Here is a 21,815-nt window from a genome sequence, read left to right as displayed (position 1 = left end):
GTGAACTTCATTAAAGGGACCGGTTTATTGTTAAATTAATGAGGTAAAATGGGAAATAGCACAATGGTCCCATGGTCTAAGTGCTCACGGAAACTACATGTAAACTGTCTCCGCTCTATAAAAAAATAAATAACCTGACATATGATTGTTTTTACGGAACACACTGTAGTTTGTCACTTACCATGTTCTGGTGTCAAAGTTTGCTAAGACGAGTTCTCGTAATCTATTTAACATTTTCTGATTTTGAGGTTCAATCTTGTGTTAAGTATTTTACTTTAACATATTTTAAAGGAAAATATTTAGAACAGGGCCCTCTCTTGAAATGGCATTAGGGAAATGCAGTTAGAACATTATGCAATGAATTATTATGCCCTAACCCCATATGGTTCTATCTGCACGTTTAGATATGTTCTAAAATGGTACGTATACGTCCTGTTTAAAAATGTTAAACTAAAATACTTAAGACCTCAAAATGACAGATCGTCTTTGCAAACTTTGACATCTCATATCTCAAAACAAGGTAAAGTGAAGTTAAAACCTTGCCAATCAAGGTGACGAACTACAGGGTTTTCCAATAAGAGGTGTTATTTTGATATTCAATCATAAAAGATCAATGGTTTCGTTGCTTGTGTGGCACGTAGCGCCGTCTTGTTGAAAGTAAACGTTGTCCAGATCAATACCATCCAATTCCGGCCATAAAAAATCATTAATCATCTCTCGATAGAGCAATCCATTCACCGTAACTGTTGCTCCAGCCTCATTTTCGAAAAAGTAAGGTCCAATGACTCCGCCGGACCATAAACCGCACCAAACAGTCACACGTTGAGGATAAAGAGGCTTTTCAACAATAACTCTTGGGTTTTCCGAGCCCCAGATGCGACAATTTTGCTTGTTGACAAAGCCACCGAGGTGGAAATGGGCCTCATCACTCAAGATGATTTGCATTTGATTCACTCAAGTGAATTTTAATAATTTCAATGCGTTGTTGAAGCGTGTATCGTTCCATTTTTATTAATGGCGTAGTTTTTAATTGTCAAATGTCAAAAAATGACAGCTTCAAAAGTAACATCTACCGAAATAGCGGGCTATTCAAAATAACAACTCTTATTGGAAAACCCATTACTAAACCGCATCCACTGACACAGAATAAACATGCCCTAACTCCAAATTTGCGTACAATTTTAAGGAGTCACACTGAATACGTCTGTGTAAGCGCTCAGTGTATCCTTCCCACGGTGACTTACCACGCGAAGGCTCTTCAGTAGTAGATGCACATCCACCATATCGGCCAGCACCAGCAGGCGTGTGACCGCCGACAGCAGGCCTCGTGCCGCCCGCACCATGGCGCCGCGCTTGGCAGACGCGCACGGCTCCTCGGAGAACTCGCGCGCGGCCAGTGACATGGCGGCTCCTGGAAACACACTTGCTTGTTAAATTCCTCCATCGTTGCACTAGCAATATTTCCGATTAGGCGATTCACAAAAACACTAAGAGCTTTGAAACATCGGTAATATGAAGATAGACTCGAGGAACTAAGGATACCAATGTTAAAAGAAAGAAGAGAAAGGGGTGACTTGATTGAGATTATAGTTGCTCAGCCATATTTTGATAGACTGTCGGAGAATTTCCGCTTTGCAATAAAATCCAAATAAATGTAATATTTCTGTATGTATCCAAAAACTAAAATGTTATTATTAACATGTTTTATTATTAGAAATACATATATATTTTTTGAAATATTGAAATTTTGAATCCAAACATTAAAAAAAATTAAACTGGCTCACTTTACGTTTTTTGTAACTAAAATTAAAACTGTAAATAAAAACACACATATTTTTTTAGAAAAATGTATAACAAATATTAAAATCACCTCACTTTCTTGAGATTTAATATAAAAATAATTTTAAAAAAATTGATAAAGTGTTACAAGTTTTTGCCAATTGCAATCGGAACCTTTGATTTCATAAAGGCGTGCATTTTAATTACTAGTTATTATTACATTTATTGCTAACTTCTAGGTTTGAATATAAAGGGTGGTGTTTTCTTTTTCTAACACTATCTAGATCAGAGGTTCCCAAACTTTTTTGTGTCGTAGACCCCTTGCAATGTTTTTCTGTTTTTGGTATACCCCCTACTTACCTGATATTGATTTTTTGTAAATTTCTAACTGTAGTGAAGTTTAGTGTTAAAAACTTAAAGTAAAAACACATTTTCAGTTTTATACATTTATTAATTGAATTTAAATTAAAACTACTCAAAATAAAATTTTGTATCTGTTATATAAAATAAACGTAACATTAACCTCTCAGACAAAGACTTTTATCTACTATGTGTTCCTTTGAGAACTGTCAAAACGTGATAATTTTTGTGTTATTTACGAGTTTTGCCTTTCGACAGCCAGCGTACTTCAGTGTGAAGGAGTAATTGATGAAAGTGTTCGTCATTTTCTTTACACAACTGCGCAAATAACCGCGTATTAAACGCGTTGCTTCGGATTCGGTTTACTGCATCAATGACTGATTGAAGAGAATCATGTAATCTAACACTCAAATTTTTAGCAACTAAATGTTGTCGATGGATGACACAATGTATTGATAACACCCCTGGCACATTTTGTTTTAAATAGCTTATAAATCCACGATAACGTTCAACCATGGCAGGTGCTCCATCTGTAGCTACTGACATTATATTTGATAAAGGGATTGCTTTTTCAATGAAGTAATCCTTCAAAACATGAAATATTGATTCACCTTTAGTGTCGGTTAAGTGTAAGTAAATAGGTACTATCAGTGTATGTTGAGATCCACTATCGTGGACCCCCATTATCATTTCATGGACCCCCAATTTTTTTTTTCGCTGACGTAGACCCCTTGCAGGTTGTCATAGACCCCTGGGGGTCGATATAGACCACTTTGGGAATCACTGATCTAGATCATATTTCTCACCACAATAGAAAGGGAGACATAACAATTTCTGTGAGACCATATGAAGACGTATGAAGCACTTGTTCGCAGTATCTTGGAATATAGCTCCATTATTTGGGCCCCTTCTGAGCAAAACCATATTCTCGAAATAGAAAAAGTACAAAAGAGATTCATGCGTTACCTATATATGAGGGAATATATGTACTACCCTTTCCTGTATCCATCCTTATTCTTAGCAGGAATGCTCGATCTTAATACATTAGAAGCCCGCCGAAAAATATTTTTAGGAAAACATTTTTTTAAGATAATCTCTGGAACTATACATAATCCACCTATTTTGAAAGAGATTAACTTATATGTCCCAGACAAGTATACTCGTGGAAGGTCCCATAATTTATCCCATTTATGCTCCAAAAGCGAGGACTTCTGCCTATCAGAACGCCCCAGTCAACAGAGCGACTGAACTGCTCAACGAGTCTGCATTGACCATCAACATTTTTAACGTAACCTACAGGCAGTTTAACAATTATCTTTTGACGTATGTCACAAAGTAGTGAAACTGACCTTTTTATGTGTTTTGCTATACTTTTTGTCTAATTTGTAATCTTCTCCATAATGTATTGGTGAATAACCGTTTTACGGAGAACATGAAAAATAAATAAATAAATAAATAATAAATAAATATGTGTTGTTCCTGAATGTCTAGGAGACACTTCCTTGCAGATATAGCAGTGGAAGCATGGATCAAACTTCCACAACGTGCCATCTACGCTCCTTATATAAATCTGTACAAAGATATAATCTGTCTAAATAATAACTTCCGATTTTATGTACGGGTTAAATCTTCCCCACAGGAAAAACTAAACCCTTCCACACACTTTTCCACAAATGATCATCAAGTCAATCAACATTATGCAAGTGCATTTTAATATAAGCAAAATAAATACAAGAACAACACGTCAACTCACCAGAGATCAAATGGGAAAATAATTCACCGACTCCAGATATTTTCATATCAGAGGGTTCGGCTCGGTAGAACTCCTAACAGGGCCTATAAATCCTACTGATCCCTCAACATAAATATTTAAAAAATCTTTCGTTATCCTACATGTATTCAAAATGACCGACTTTTGCATCTTTATATATAAATTTTTTGATAGATCTAATACGCCTAAATTTTGAATGAGAGAGCTAGGTATGATTCCAGTAGCCGAAATAACAAATGGTAATATTTTTATAGTCTGAGAATGCCAAATTCTTTTTATTTCGTTTCCTAAATCTGTATATTTTCTTATTTTTTCATTAACAGATTTTTGAATATTACAGGAATTTGGAATAGCGACATCAATGATACAAGTTATTTTTTTTAATTTTGTCATGTAAAACTATATCGGGTCTATTATGACTAATCGTTCGGTCTGTTTGTATAGTTTTATCATAATATATTTTATAAAATTCGTTTTCTAAAAATGAATTTGGTTCGTATTCATAATATGGTACTACATTACGGCAGTCAATCAAGTTATGTTTAATTACCAAATTTTGGTGAATCATTTTTAAAACTTGATTGTGCCTAAATGTATACTCGGACGGTGCTAATATAGAACATCCCGATATAATATGTTCTATTGGATTATTATTTGGAGAGAAGAAAGTATTGACTTATTTTTTAATTGAAATGAAATTAAACATTAGCACATCAACAGAATACTGTCTGTTTATCAAATAATAATAATAATGACGGTAGTTAGGAGTTATCATATTCTCAGATTATTCGTTATCAGAAATGTTCTGTCTTTTAAAAAAATACAGTTCGTAAACAAATAAATGAATAAACAGGGTCCTTACCTGTCTTGCGCACTTCCTCGACGGCAGCCAGCATCTCCTGCGTGATGTCGGGGTTCTCGTAGGCGATGATCTCCCCTTTCTCGATGAAATTCTCCGTGGCTTTCTCCACGGTGCCGACTAACGCGCTGGCACGCTTCGACTTGCCTGAAAACAACAATCATAGCAAAAACGTTAGGCGAATCCTATCAAACTATATTTTTAGGCCTACGGCTGCTTTTCAGCATTCATGGCTATTTATTTTAATACACCGTTATTCATTGTTTCAATTTAATTTAGTTTGTTATTAGCTGACGTGAACCCGTCACCCAGCGTTGCTGAGAGGACTTTTCTATAGGCCTTTTTATGATATACAATTCCGTACTACGTTATTTTGATATATCTCATGAGGTTTAGCCAGCGTTGGCAATGTAAGCGCCCGAAAATATTTTTTTTGCGACTTGATTTCAAAACATTGACTTTTCTCTACTTTCTATAAATATAATATGCTTGTTTTATATACGTAAGCCTTCCGGAAGAAATTCTCTAAATGATAGTGAAAATCATATCAAAATCCGTTGCTTAGTTTAGAAGAACTAAGCGCACAAACAGACAGACGCGGACTTTATTTTAGTATGACAGTAGTAGATGATAAGTTTTAACTCAGTGTAGACGCAGCCGACTATAGACAATTCACTATAAATGTGTCTGCATGCCTGAAAACTTCAGTAGTAGTCGTCACCATGACATGTTCAAGATACCACACAGGAGAACAGATGTTCTAGCACAACATAGCATGACGAGAAGAATGTCGATATTTAATGAAATTTCTCTTTACTCCAATTACTCGTTAACTCCTCGGACCTCTGCCATATTTTGACGGAAGATCGGATAAATGGATTATTTCTGAACGTATCCGAAAACTAAAAACTGATAAAATAGTCTTTCAAATTTTATCATTAAAAATAAAAAGATTAAAGCAAAAAAATGAATAAAAAAACCACAAAGTATAATAATTATTTTTTCAAATGCATTCGGAGCCTTTGGTTTCATAAAGGTGCACATTTTAATTCTTCTATGGTTAATTTTTAGATTTGAACATAAAGCGTGGTGTGTTCTCTTTCTAACACCATTATATAACTAACTAACCATCACGCCGTTTCACCGCAGGGGTAGGCAGAGAGGACGGACCATCAAACAACTCTGTCTTGGCACACACTCCTTGCCTCATTCACATTCATACATCGTCTCATACTAACTCTTCTATTATTCTGACTCTTGACATGGCCCGACTCGAGTATCTGATTCACTTGGTCGTGCCATGTCTTCCTCAGGAGTCCCCGACTTCTGCTACCATTCATATTTGCATCGTATATTCTCCTTACACTCCTTTCTTTGCTCATTCGCTCTACATACCCAAAAGCGTCCCTTTTCTAATCTTACTCATTACGCTTACAATCAGCCTTGCACTCTTTGCGGATCTCCACATTCCTCACACGATCAAACATGGTTTTACCATACATACGCCTCAGGGATCTCATTTCAACAGCATTCAATCTACTTTCATCCTTTCTTTGCCAGTTCCATGCCTCACTTCCATACATCAGGGAAGGTACCAGCACTCCATTGTGGACTGCTAGCTTCGCTTCTTTGGACAATGTTTAGTTAGCGCCAACTGCGTTCAGTCCTCCATGAGTGGAGTTCCCTGCATTTCCCCTTGTTTCAATATCTCTGTCAGCCTTCCCATCTCTCTAGAACATACTTCCTAAATACACAAACTCATCCACCTGCTCCAAGTATTCCTCATTCACAGCTATATTGCCATTATATAGAAGTGTTAAATAACCTTAAAATTTTTATGTATAACTAACTTCCCAAATGTTTATAAAATTTAATGAATAAATCTTGTACGGTAAATGGGTGATTAATCTATCAACACTCTGAACCAAGTTGATTTGACCTCCATACAGGCAATTATCATTTATTAATTATCACTTATACTTATAACGTATCAATTAGGGGGTATTTCACTATGTCGGGCTAAATATCTGACTAGCTATCCGTTGGCTGGCTTTAAAGATCAGAATAACTTCGTTATTCAACGGCGACCGTTTCACCATTGTTGCCGAGCTTCCGGATAGATAACACTCGAAATAGTCTGGCAACATCGCAAAATGTTTGCAGTTACCCCATCTACTACAACGGCTGTCATGTTTTGCCGCAATGTCTATGGAATGCTAACGTCAACGCCAATTGACAAGTTTCCCGCCACAGTCCGCACACCGCAAAGTGTGCATTTTTTTGGTTATGTTATGTTGATTATCAGGTCATTTTAGATAGATTCGTGTCGAATCAATACATTGTTTCTTATTTGGAACACAATCAAATAATTCAGGATGGATCATACAAGCATTCAAATTCATTCGAGCTCTTAAAACTCGCGGCCTTCGCATCGCCGCCCTTTCACCTGCTTCTGTAAATCAAAAACCTCGGTATCCATAATAATTCGCAACAAAATTCGACTCACTTCCCCGCTGTCAAACTCGGAATGTTTTGACGCCATCTTTGATTCGAGGAATTGCGCCTAACGTGAGGTTCGAGCACTGATTAGTCAAATCGAACTTTAACCCGAGCGTTAGCGTTATTCAGATATAGTGAAAACGAAAAAATGACTAATCCGCGGATTAGTGCTTAGTCAGAACATAATCAGAGATAGTGAAATGCCCCCTTAGACTTATAAGTGTAGCTCTAGGTTACCTTTCTTCTTCTTGCTGGGTCCCTTGGTGTTGACAAGCGTGGTGACCTGGAGCACCAGCGGCTCCAGCGTCTTTTCCACCGACATGGTGCGGATCTCCAGGTTCTTGGGATCCCACTTGAGGCTGAGAGTGCCTCCGTCCATCTTCACTCCGTCTCCCAGCATCCTCGCAGCGATCGGAGAAGCGGCTGATCAGTCAAGGAGATGAGATTTCACTGGAAATGTGCAAACAAAACCATCAAATTTATACACATACAAATCATAATGAAATTGAGCTTTAATGCGGAAAAACTGAGTTATTTCGGTAATTTATTTATTTATTTACTTATACAGGGTGTATCGGCACGTACCCGACAAACTTTAACCAGCTATTCCTTAGCATATTTGGAGTAAAAAATGTTATGGGCACTTTGCTGTCCGGTAACGTTTTTTTTTAATAAAAAATTTACTATTCATATTTTCACCACATGTCACCACTGTTTTAACCTTTGTCAAAGTTTGAAAACCCATCTGGCAAATATTTTATTCGAATTCCGTTGAATAATGCACGTGTGTACCTATATTGGCGCACTTCTACAATCACAACGAAATGGCACGGCACCATTCGTCTCATTTTTAACTATTATTATTTAGTGTGTGCGAAAGAGCGAAGACGCTTTTTGACATACTTGCTTATAACAGCTGTTGAACACGAAACGCAATGCCAATGACAGTGATGTAGTGTGGAAATTTTAATTTTGTTTTTAATTGAAAAAAAAATGCTACCGGACAGCAAAGTGCCCATAACATTTTTTACTCCAAATGTGCTAAGGAATAGCTGGTTAAAGTTTGTCGGGTTAGTGCCGATACACCCTGTATATAATTTGTACATTTATTTATAACAATTACAGGTAATATAGCCTAAGACGTTATAATTGTACCATTTATGCAGTGTATATGCAATGCCAAAAATCTCGCAAATTCGCTATAGGATACAAATTTTTTATCTACCACATTCAAAAAGCACGTAGCTCTCCCCACAGGTGAGTTCATAAATAAATTAGTGCGGCTTGCTCTACTATATAGAAGATTGTGATGACGTCCTCGAGAGTGAGACTCTGGTACAAAAAAATTTAATTGGGCCAGAATGTCATTATTAGATAAGTGACCGTTTATTAGTTGAAAAAAATATATAAGCAAAGCAATATCTCTACGTGTCTCTACGGAGTGGTAATTGGTCATGCCTAATATATAAATCGATGGGTAAAGCCAAGGGTAACGTCCAAAGAGCCGCGAGAATAAAAACCTTAAAAAAAATTTATGGACTCTTTCAATGCGTTACGTGTATGTTAATTCATGTGGAGCCCAGATGATCGAGTTTGATTCAAGTACACTTAGGACTAGTGTGTTTTATAATAAAGTCAGTGTTTTTGTGTTACGAAACGGATATGAGTTCCTAATTACGAAGCCGAGAAGCCTGTATGCTCTGCTTATTAAATCATCAATCTGCCATTTTTGTCAAAATATACGCCATAAATCCATTTACGTTCACGGCAAAAATCATTTTAAAATCTCAACCATAGATGGCAGTACTAGACCTACAGTTGCCTTGTGTATTATAGTGATTTGTTTTTGGGGTGTTATGCCGTGTTGCGCTAACTCCTTCTTTAGCCAACATTTCGGACAGCATTGCAGTGTCCATCATCAGGGCAGATGTGAAATTTTCGTGGTGACCAAAATGCAATGATAATGTTACCTATTCGTTTGGCCCGGATTAGCAGGAAAGGAGACAAGGGGCAAAGTGGGGTAAGATCTATAGATGATTGCAACTAGTTATAAGGCATAAACATAAAATTAACACACTTCGGACGGGAAAGGTATTTCTACCCGTTCGGTCGATTGTTGCTTAAGGACGGGAAAGGTATTTTTACCTTTTGCTCCGGCCTCATTTCAATGGCAGTGTGGGACTACTTTATGTCCCCCCATGTGGCAATACTAATGCGAATTAATCCGCTGCTATACGCAAGCGAGCATGAGAAGAGGAATCTTAATTCCTGTTTTAGCGTTCGATTCAACCGCCAGTACTACCACTCTTTCTGCCACCGTCACCGCGTTCTGTATAAATTATAATATTCGTCCTCGCGAATAAACTAAATCAATTGTGCAGACACTCGTTTCAATCTCCCATCTCCTGAACACAATTTACGGTTTGGGCAGGCGCCGTAAATTACAGCTAATTGCAGCCCTATACAAAACACGCTGCTACAGCAGAAAAGACGCAATTATTCAATGTTTTTACATGAATATTATATACCAATCTCTTTGTAAAGGTCCCAACAATATGTACATAATTATCCAATCGTAATGCAAGTCTTTTTAAATTTATTTTCGTGCCTTTCGTTTACATCGGCACTTCAACAAAAGGATAGAATATTATTTGTTAGTGAAATAATTCAATTCCTGGAATGAGGATTTTTATGACAGTGAAACCCGATTCAAATCTCTATCTATGTTCCGCACCCACTCAACTCCTATGTGCAAGCGAGCGAAAGATGTCGGGCATATTTAAAGAAAGCAGGTATGAGCAAATACCGATATGCGGACCGTAATAAACATAATACAAGGTTAATTAAGTTGCATTTCAAATAATATTTGAATTCGTTTAGTACTTTTATAGCTTGGGTATGCTGAGTTACTATATAGAAATTTATATTAAAATATTTTAATTATTTCCGAAGATATAGAGATTTAAAACTAATTAAAGAAATTCGCACAGGACCTTTATTTTCGCTGGACTCAGCATAGTGCCAGCGCAAATATACCAGGCTGAAATGTGTTAATGAGTTATGCAAAAACAATCAGTTATATCAATGTAGACCAGGGTTTTAAAAGTGTAGTTATGGATCTTATTTACATACTAGCTGTCAGTGTTGCCAACTCAACTACTTCAAAATATGCTAAATTCCTTTAAAAAATGCCAAAAAAAAGCCAACATAAATTTAACTTAGTATTTGTTGAGAAATAGAGTGATGGGAAAAATATGCCAGAAAATGCTAAATTACTTTAAAAAATGCCAAAAAAAGCTAACATAAATTTAACTTAGAATTAAAATCAGTGAAATAAAATATCAATATCTTCATCTTCTTCTTCTTCATTAACAGCGGCTGATGTGGAAGGCTGAGAGACGGAGTCGTAACTTTCTTTGGTCCCAATGCAGCGTAGTACTTCGTCAGGAACAGTGTAAGAATAACAGCACTTTCCTGCTCTCTTTAGGCCAAATCTCACGTATAAAATGACATTCAGGGTTCTCACCGCCGATTTCGGAGTTTTGTTTTGACCAGACTCATTTGGCTAAATACACGTTCAAAGTCCGCATTTGAATGCGGCAATGTTAAAATAGACATTGCAAACTGACATAAATCACCGAAGGAGTTATTATTAGCTGCATCTTTATATTGCATGACTTCATTCCAAAACTCTACAGCGGAAGTCAAGGATTCCCATTTAATGTGAACTATGATTCTCCATTGAGACACCAGTTTTTCAATCGATATCATTTTTGTTAGTTAAAAAATTGGTTTTTATTATTTTCATGTTTCTGTAAAAATAAGCCAAATAAATATGCCATATGCTAAAAGCATAATAGTTATGCTAAACATGGAGTAATTATGCCAAATTTAGCATATAATATGCTAACTTGGCAACACTGCTAGCTGTACCCCGCTACCCGTTGCTATGGTTCAGTCTTTCTGTACGGATAGAGAAACAATAGCTCGTGTTGCTTGTACGTCCAACAAATAGCTAATGTCTTTCTCGGGCGTGTCTGACTTTTTCCACCATTTACTACTGTATATGACAATATTACTGTTAAAAAACTACATTACATGGATTTTAATTCGTCTCCGTAGCTCATTCCTGTGGAGAGATATTACGTTAAGTATACCTCGGGCGTCCCCCGTCTTCTTTTACCATTCATAACCACTCTATAAACACTCCTGGCACTAATAAGAATAACGTTTTAAATTTTCAGCAATATTGGTGAGGAACTTTCGGAGATTTAAGATTTTGAACAAACAAACATTTTTATTTATATGGATAAATGATATATTCATTCCGATAACATTGAAAAGATTCAACATAAAGCCGGGAATACACATGCCTGTAGCTGGCACACTTGCATGCAAGCTCCTTGCACATGCCAGCTACTATCATGTGTATACGCTAACTTGCATGCCTGTACCTGCCTTGCAAGTAGATTGCACAACATTTGATTTACTGGCATGCAAGTTGAGGGAGGGGACGAGGGGGGCTATGAAACCGGCATGTGTGAACGTCGCGACAGGTACGGGCATGCCAGTAGCTTTTCTCTCATTAAATTAGCCACACATTGTACTGCCAATTGCAATACGATGATATTTAATTCACTTCGAATGTTTTCCATTGCCAAAAAGCTTGAGACTACTCAGTCTCAGAGTGATTTGAGACACGTACTGTCTAGTGACTGGCATGTGTATACGTCTTGCAAATACAGGCATGCAAGGACGCAACTTGCATGCAAGTTTAACTTGCATGTGTATTCTCATTGCGCCAGTAACTTGTACATGCCATTAACATGCATGCAAGCTACTGTTCCATTTTACAGGCATGTGTATCGCCGCCTTAAGTTCCTGAAGTATATAAACTATAAATTGCACATTCCTGTAGAAAACATTGATTATAACTACTTACTAGATAAATTGTCCCTATTAAAACTTTCAGAAAGAAGAATAAACACAGACTTAATAGCACTACATAAAATACTTCATTACAAAATTGACTGTCCTGAGTTACTCCAATTAATCAGCATCCACATACCCAAAAGATCTTGCCGAAATTTACTACCCTTTTATTTTTACAACACCAGGACACTGTCTTATCAAAATTCCCCGATTCCAAGACTTCACAGTCTCGGAAATAAATACTCTGATCTGGGAGATATATTTCATCTTAAAAATAATCAATATAAATATTGTTTATTTCAATTCTTTTATATATCGAGACACAAATAGACATCTATAATTTCCGCAATATATATATTTTTATTTTGAATATCTATTTATGTGAGACTTCTTATCATTTTTACTAATGTATCTTATTTTTTTGAATGCTTTTGTTGTAACATTTAATATTTTTTCTTTTTTCGTTGTATTATGTTTCCTTTATTGTTTTAATTTTGTAGAATTTATAATAACTGTGATACTCGATTAAACTTGGTAGTGTGTAAAAGCCCATTAGGGCGTGTAATAATAATAAATAAATATCAAATCATTTTCAGCGCCTCACTGATGAGTTCATTCACCGCTATTTCCCTAACTCGTGTGATGAAAACGTTTATTGACTAGCGACGGATCCATTCCATGTTAACGTAGATGCTGCGCCAGAAGTGCTTAAGAACGAGCCTCAAAAATGAAAAATTGTTCTGCTGCCAAATACGATTTCTAAAATATCGATAAAACGTTATTTTGGGTCAATTATTTCACAGTTTTACCCAAAATAGCAGAGAAAGAAAGAGAAGTAAGCTTTTTTTTTATAGAGCGGAGACAGTCTACATGTAGTTCCCGTGAGCACTTAGGCCATAGGCCCATTGTGCTACCTCTCATTTTACCTCAATCCTTTAACAACAACCCAGTCCCTTTAATAAAGTTCACCAGGGTTGTTATTGGGTATGTGGCTATGTCTTCTGGTTCTACTGTATGTCTCCCCAGGTATCTGCGCCTTGCTCCCAACAGGGCGGGACATTGTCACCATAGGTGAATTGGAGTCTCTTGAAGTAATATTAATACTGCTAGCGATTTACGCTGTGTGATTTCTAATGCTAAGCCAAGAATCGGAGACTTCGTAAACCATCACACTAAGGGGGTATTTCACTATGTCGGGCTAAATATCTGAATAGCTATCCGTTGGCTGGCTTTAAAGTTCAGAATAACTTCGTTATTCAACGGCGACCGTTTCACCATTGTTTCGAGCTGCCGGATAGATAACACTCGAAATAGTCTGACAACATCGCAAAATGTTTGCTGTTTCTCCATCTACTGCCACGGCTGTCATGCGTCACAGTCCGCACACCGCAAAGTGTGCATTTTTTTGGTTATGTTATGTTGATTATCAGGTCATTTTAGATAGATTCGTGTCGAATTAATACAATGTTTCTTATTTTGAACACAATCAAATAATTCAGGATGGATCATACAAGCATTCAAATTCATTCTACAAAATTCGACTCACTTCTCAGCTGTTAAACTCGGAATGTTTTGACGCCATCTTTGATTCGAGGAATAGCGCCTAACGTCTGGTTAGAGCACTGATTAGTCAAATCTAACTTTAACCCGAGCGTTGGCGTTATTCAGATATAGTGAAAACGAAAAAATGACTAATCCGCGGATTAGTGCTTGGTCAGAACATAATCAGAGAGAGTGAAAAACCCCCTAAAGTTGTTAAGTATAAGCCAATAGTTTTTTGTGTATCTTTAACCTTTCCCTTACTGTGCTAAAAAAATACACGCATTCCGGTGCTGTGTAGTCAATACACATCTTAAAATAAGCCATTTAATATCGGAAAAATATGAATATTCATAGCTAATCGATTATGTTTATAATATTTTATATCAAAAATGATAATAATTTAATTGCTGAAAACATGAAAAAACTATCGGCAGATGCTAAAGAAACGTGCGAGGGGTCCACATCTAACGACGGTTCGCGGCCAACTGGCTAGCGGCTGGCGGCTGGCACAAACACAGCTGTGCGGTCGTAGGTATCGATGGTCTAAATCAAAATACAACTGCAGAAATGTGGATGTCTCATGTTCCCGCATATCGAATTAAAGCGGGACATCAATAGCGTATCATTTTCTCGCACACTCTTCGCGTTTTAGTATCACACGGTTGATTGTATTGTGTATTTGTTCCCGATTTTTAACAATAAACTCTGATTTTTAATTGAATTTGAAAACTATGTAATATATTATTTTTTAATTCAGTGCATAAATGTATAACGGAGGAATACCTAAAACCTGAACCTAGAATTTTGTTATATTTATAGAGTTATTAAAGTTATTAGAAGCAATGTGTAGTAAATACACACCACAGATAAGGAAAGGTTAATAAGCAATAAATAGAACTTTGATGTTATTTTTTCTAACCTGATCTCAACGTAAAATTAAATGCGTAGGGGCGCGTAGATTTTCTTTTGATAGAAAGGAGGCGCAACATAAATAAGTTTGGGAGCCCCTGATGTAGACAAACGTAATGATTCGTAACCTGGAAAGCTTTGTCACTCTTTTAATAATAATAAAAAGCATGAGTGTGCGGTAAATTAAGGTAGCTGATTTGCATGGCTAGCTAAGCTACAAAATAAACAATTACAACATTAATCCCTCCAGCATTTGATGGTCATATTTGACCGGGTGTCTATATTTTATGAAAGTGTTTTTTTTCTATCATGCGGAAATACATAATTTTTTTGATGTTAGAAAGAGAAATAATAATTCTTTCCAGTTTGCCTCAAATATATATACTGAATGCCATTAATAAAATCCTAAAAATAGCCAAAATGGATAATTCATATTTCGCGCAGCTATCGTAACAATCGGGTTAACTTTAAAAATTATATCTTATTTTTTAGTTTTCCAGTTTTCCAAGAAATTCCCCAAACAAAACGAATGTGTTTTCGAAATATCGAATTCTCTCAATTTTTCTACGATTGGAGTAAAATTAGGTAAAAATGTTGTAAGCTTTTTCGAAAACATTTTTCACATTTGATATTTATAACGTTTATTATTTAGAAATAGTAATGTTAATTTTAAATGCATATAAGAGATTTTATCTAGTTTCTAAAACAGTATTTGTTTTTACGGTAAATTGAAAAATAAAATATATATAGCGCATTTCAAATACATAGAAAACATTGCAAACTGAAAGAAAGTGTTGAAATTACTGAAGGGTTACAAAGGAAATAACTATTTTTGTGGTCATGCAATAGGGTATTTTCACTGCTTTTATATTCTAATAATAATTAAAAATAAAATTACGATAATGAAGGTATTTTTGGTTTATTTTTATGTGGACAAATATTTTTTAAATGATTTAAAATGTGCCATTATCGAATTGCCGCCAAAACGACATGTTCGTTTTATTTGTGAATTCCGGGGCTTTGACGTCACTCCGGACGACGTTGGTGGCAGCCGTCTTACCAGACATTAACGTTTTCTATGTCATAATGAGGTTGTAGCCAGTTGGAACCATTTCAAAATGTGAGGTTTTAGATTGTTTTTTTAATTCAATTAATGAAAATATTGAAATTACATATTTTTAGTAGGATAATGATAATCAGAAATATAACATTTAAATCTCCCACATATTTATAACAGTATTCATAGTTTGTGAAAAAACCCCATTAGAGTTTAAGTGAATAACACAATGTACACAAGGGACACTTAGTTTGGGCATGTAGAGCGAATGAGCGAAGAAAGGACGCGAATGGTAGCAGAAGTCGGGGACGCCCGAGGAAGACATGGCACGACCAAGTGAAACAGATACTCGAGTCGGGCCATGTCAAAAGTCAGAATAATAGAAGAAGATGAGACGATGTATGAATGTGAATGAGGCAAGAAGTGTGTGCCAAGACCTAGTTGTTTGGCGGTCCATCCTCTTTGCCTACCCCTGGGGTAAACGACATGATGGTTGGATAGTTAGTATTAGTATAAGTTTATACACTTCCCACAGCGATGTCCTTTCAACGTCACTGAGAAACAGCCTTTGTCTACTTAGTGTTATAAGCACAGATTTCAGATGGGAATGTAGTACTTGTTCTATGGGTATTTCAAAGCGAGATACTCCGAGGAACTAATGTCACTGATCCCGTTGACACTGGTGCACATTGTACACCGCTGACATTAAAATTGTCATATAAAAACAAGTCGTTTTTATTACTTATTTTTGTGTTTAACTGCTCGCCTGTGGAATACAAAATCCCACCTAAAACATGGGTATCTTCAAGACTTCTTCCTTTCTTCAAAAAGACTCTCCACACTGTATTGTAATCAGTAGATATGTTATATCTTGAAATACTATTTCAAAGAAATCAATCGTACCTTACAATGTAAATACATACTTCAAAGATAAGATAAAATCCAAATGAAAAAATGGTAAGCCTGTCGAATTCCGCTGCATGGAAAAGGCTCTTAAAAAAAACAATACTTGATTTTAACTTAAATATCTAATGGAGATAACTATTTAAGCAAGGGGTTTAAGTAAACACGCACAAAATAGGTTGTAGTTTGGGTTATTTCAATAATTTGTGCGTATTTCCTAACCTTCAAATATAACTGGAGAAAAATGGAACTTTAATTAATCTTTTACCATCTCCCACCACATAAATAGTTGTTTCTTGTAGTAACTGAAACCAGGTGCTATTTATATGTTTTTTTGCGTATTAAGCGTGCAGCGGAATTCGATAAGATTATTAAAACGATAATACTCGCAATTGGTTGTGTACTAAGTTATTAATTTGCACAAAAACATTTTTTATCGCGATGGCTACAAAGCAACTATAGACGTTTCGTTTTCGTCTTAAAAACATAAGAAAAAATGGAAAAAATTAACGCAAAATAGTTTCAAATTATGTTCCAAGCATTGTGTAATAGTCAAGATGCGATTTTATCATAAAAATACTGCACTAATTGCAGATATTTCAGTAAAAACCGAGCTTGAGATTTTTAAAAACAATGACATTTGATAGAAATGTTATCACTACTTACGTGATTTTTGCTCAGTTTTAATATCCAAAGAGTTGGCAGAGTTAATAATTGATCCAAAAACTAGTTTACTGCAGTAAAATCACTTTAATAATGGCTTGTTTGTGGGGGTTTTCAAATAAAAACAATATAATCAACGGGTGTGTCAACCATTAGAACGGTGAGCGACGTCAAATTGGTGTGAGTCAATTTTGTTGGTACTTAAACCAGTCATGCGGGACTGAAACGCGAAAAAAGTCTTTAAGCATAGTCAAATCTCTATACGCTAAGATCTAAATTCCCTCAGCAATAATTACAAATAACATCAGCAAAATGAAATGAGTAGCAACACGCGAAAATAGTCTCTAATTACAGGTAAATTCATAGATATTTCGATCCAAATTCTCTGAGTAATACCTTTGTGAGTAAAAGGATAGGAATTTTATTGATGCTGAAGCAATAATAGTCATTATGACCACCCTTTCTCCAAGGTTTTGATGCTAAAATCGATTGAACTACCGGTTATCGGCTATCTTCACGTTGGTTCCGGTGATTACGGTCACAGACAAAAAGGAGATAATTTTACCATAGACAATAAGTACTATGTATTATTGTGTTGCCAGGAAATAATTATAAAAATGTCGTTAGGTACTATCAGTGTATATTACAAAAAATCGGTTTTAAAAAATAGTTACTTTATATCTCTTTAGTCATGGATCTAACAAGCCCAGGACGGAACTATTCAAGAAAAAAATGAAGCCAAGGGATGAGGGAGAATATGAAGTGTGAAAATGCTTAAATCTACATAAATTTTTATATTATATCTCATTCCTTGTCTCGTCAAATACTCAAAAATATTTATAAGCTGTTATAATTGCATTATCAATAGAAAAATATCGTTAAAATAGTTAATTATATACAACTTTGCATACAAATCATTTCAAAAGGTTGTCATACAAGATGGCTGCCAGACAATTTCCCCTCACTTTAAATTTGACCTCGATGCGGCTCGTACAAAATTACAACAATACTTTATCTAAGGCTTTTTAGGTCCATGTTTTTAGTCGATCTGTACGATACGTCATTTATCTTTAAATATCCCAACTTTTTTTTAGTAATAATGTTGTCAATTTGGATCCTGAATATAATTTGTCAATTCTTTGAAAAAATACGACTTACGTTAAGTGTTTATTGCGTTATTAATACTAGAGTAATCTCTAAATAGTATGAAATAAAGCCGCTATCCGCGTCTATCTGTTTGTAAGCTTAGTTCTTTTAAAGTACGGAACCATAGACATATGAATATTAGTAGACCTGCCCTAAGTGATTAAAAGCGTATTATCCCCACTCCCCATACCGGTTCCATTGGAGCCGGCTGTGCTCGCGTATGGCCTCAAGTGAAATTTGAAAACTTGACGTCATCATTCTTGTGCGAACTATGGTCGAGGCATCATCGGTTCATTTTACGAAATAACACGGCAAAATGTTGACTTGTACTATGAAAACTTGTAAAAATAGATGTGAAAAAGAGAATAAACCCAATTGTCGTATTACATTCCATATATAAGCATTATTTTACTTTATTTTAAGCATATTCACATCGTATAATATAGATCAGTTTTAGAAACATATACTATCACATCGAGAAACGTCTGGACGCGAAACACAAAGCTGGTTGGTTGCTGGGAAGTAAATTATGAACATTTATAAAAGTGTCTTAACTAAATACTAAAACGAAATATTCGACTCTGAAAATAGAACCGAATTTTTTTGCCGAATTTGGACTTCGCAAATTTGTTCATAACGTGGCGAGTAATTTGCGCTCCCATGTAAAAATGTCTATTCATTCAAAAATTATTATTCATTCAATGGAACCGGTCTGGGGAGTGGGGATAATACGCTTTTAATCACTTAGGGCAGGTCTACTAATATTCATATGTCTATGATTGAAAACCATTTTTCACAAATGGGTTTGTGTTCGCACAGCCAACAGTCTCCAACTCGTCTTGGAAGGAGTTTTATAAATAATAGGTTCTTTTATATTAATCAACGATTTATTAATAATCCGCGTATTATATTGGTGACTCGATAGTCGACCTAACTATAAGCTGGCTAATTGGAATCTGAAACAGTGAGATTGTCTGAGAGCCTTCGCACTGGCCCTGGCGAAAACTGGCCACTGGCTCCATCTTGCGGACTTCCACGCAAGCTCTATGCACTGCCATCTGTGCGTACATCTACAAAGCTTCCCAACAGTTTATAAAATGTGAAATGTGTCATAATATGATGTAAAAATACTAATTACGGATGAATTGAAGCATGTGAATCAAACACAAAGACAAATGAAATATCAATCTTGACGGTTAATGGCTGAGTTTTCAAAGGCGTCGGGTTACCTCCTCCATCATGACAAGAGTAACACTTCCACTTAGTATGACGGAAGTAGTTTTTCAATATATAACATATTTCAGTTTTATTCGTAACCAGGAAATTGTAAATTAGAATTTGTGCGTTTATTTTTATTTCTGTATGGGAAAATGAATGTTAAGAGCAAGCTACAAGCCAAAAATGTGCATATTCTTGGTATACCTTGTATTGTAGGTAATAGGCACAGACATAGGAATTAATAGACGAGAAGATAAAGGCGAGGGGTAAAATCAACTGTTGAAGAACGAAGGGAGTGAAGATGACTGTGATTCGTCAATAAATCAATCTGACAGTAAATAGGCATCTCGCATTATAATATCACCATTTACTTCTTAAAAGTAAAATCTGCTTTGAATGAATAGACATTTTTACATGGGAGCGCAAATTACTCGCCACGTTATGAACAAATTTGCGAAGTCCAAATTCGGCAAAGTAAGGCAGCTTCTATATTCAGAGTCGTAGTTAGTTTCAGAGTATTTAGTTAAGACACTTTTATAAATGTTCATAATTTACTTCCCAGCAACCAACCAGCTTTGTGTTTCGCGTCCAGACGTTTCTCGATGTGATAGTATATGTTTCTAAAACTGATCTATATTATACGATGTGAATATGCTTAAAATAAAGTAAAATAATGCTTATATATGGAATGTAATACGACAATTGGGTTTATTCTCTTTTTCACATCTATTTTTACAAGTTTTCATAGTACAAGTCAACATTTTGCCGTGTTATTTCGTAAAATGAACCGATGATGCCTCGACCATAGTTCGCACAAGAATGATGACGTCAAGTTTTCAAATTTCACTTGAGGCCATACGCGAGCACAGCCGGCTCCAATGGAACCGGTATGGGGAGTGGGGATAATACGCTTTTAATCACTTAGGGCAGGTCTACTAATATTCATATGTCTATGGTAATAGGCATTAAAATCGCTTGACAAACGGAGTCTAGAAACGTTCGATTTCAAGCAAAAAACTGGTTTTTATTTATTTTGTAAATAATTTTATAAGAAAGCAAAAAAGTTAAATCAAGTGAAACTGTTACATATAATCTTGGCTATAATACTGTATTTTTTAAAAGTTGTTTCCCTTATGCGTTCATACATTTTAAGATTTTTTATTGAGTAATTTATTTTTTTATTTGTATTCTACTCAAGCGAAACGATAGGAAAACCTTCAATTTATATAAAGCATATTTTTGGTACTCATAATGTACACCAATTCGTTATAAAGATTAATCAAAATAGTGATTTGGCATTAAGCTTCGCCTTAACAAGATAATATTGTCAATCGTCAAACGTGCTTGAACGTTCTGCTAAGCCACAGCATACCCAATTTATACCGATTTATAACAATAATCATAACAATTTTCTGTGTAACTCTTTAAGTTTTTAAGTTCAAAAAATATAGATGTTATTTTTGAAGATAATATCTATACATTTGTTTTGCAGAAACGTTAATTATATGAAATTCCCTGGATAGGAAAAAATTAATAAAAATCAAGCTCCGAAAATTATTTTAAACACGTTTTGTTCTGTTATTTAATATGTTATAGGCATGAAAAAAAATACAGTGTATCTTTAAATGCAACTAAAGCCTTTATTCACAGATTTTTGCTCTATTTAAAAGGAGTCGTGTTTTATTAAGTATTTTCACAATTTTCGCTTAGTTATTATAGTTTTTTAATATTAGCGCGCTTCCTCTAACCATTCGTTTTTACATATCTCGAACCATATTTGAACGCTTACTACGGGGCACATAAAAAAAGCCGAATAAGATTACCTACAAAAAGTTGAAAAAACATCAGAAGAGGAAGTGCAACACGGCTTAATAACCCAAAAATTAATCACGATAGTACTTTTGGCCGTGAAAAACTCAAATCATGTTCATATGACTCTTATGCTGTGTTAGCTGATGTTATTAATATGCCTCTATCTTCTCTAAATAGTATAAAACACAAAGTCACTATCCGCGTCTGTTCGTCTGACTGGAGTTAATGGCGCTAACAACTGAGCCAAGTCCCAATTGGGTAGGACCTATATTTATTTCGCATAAATTACTATTCTAGTAATGTAATCCAATTTCAGATAAATTCGTATATATATCCGCCTGTGTATGCGTGATAAAGTTCACAGC

The 21,815-nt window shown here is 35.5% G+C and overlaps 1 protein-coding gene across 2 annotated transcripts in view; it reads right to left on the bottom strand.

Annotated features, from left to right (window-relative positions):
- Positions 1–17,497, bottom strand: part of alpha-Cat (catenin alpha) — a 152,769-nt gene extending 135,272 nt beyond the window's left edge. For both annotated transcript variants that reach the window (XM_089641502.1, XM_089641501.1), the window contains exons 1-4: positions 17,278–17,497; positions 7,506–7,718; positions 4,773–4,916; positions 1,245–1,411 (exon numbers count right to left, since the gene is read on the bottom strand). In XM_089641502.1, the coding sequence (XP_089497628.1) occupies positions 1,245–1,411; positions 4,773–4,916; positions 7,506–7,668 (474 nt within the window). In that variant the 5' untranslated portion in view covers positions 7,669–7,718; positions 17,278–17,497. The remainder of the gene's footprint in view (positions 1–1,244; positions 1,412–4,772; positions 4,917–7,505; positions 7,719–17,277) is intronic.
- Positions 17,498–21,815: the final 4,318 nt, after the last annotated feature.

Source organism: Hesperophylax consimilis, chromosome 17, assembly GCF_061612785.1.
Source record: "Hesperophylax consimilis isolate HC1 chromosome 17, BYU_Hcon_1.0, whole genome shotgun sequence".
Taxonomy (NCBI): domain Eukaryota; kingdom Metazoa; phylum Arthropoda; class Insecta; order Trichoptera; family Limnephilidae; genus Hesperophylax; species Hesperophylax consimilis.
Note: the sequence above shows the minus strand (reverse complement) of the source record. Positions and strands in the feature narration are given on the sequence as shown.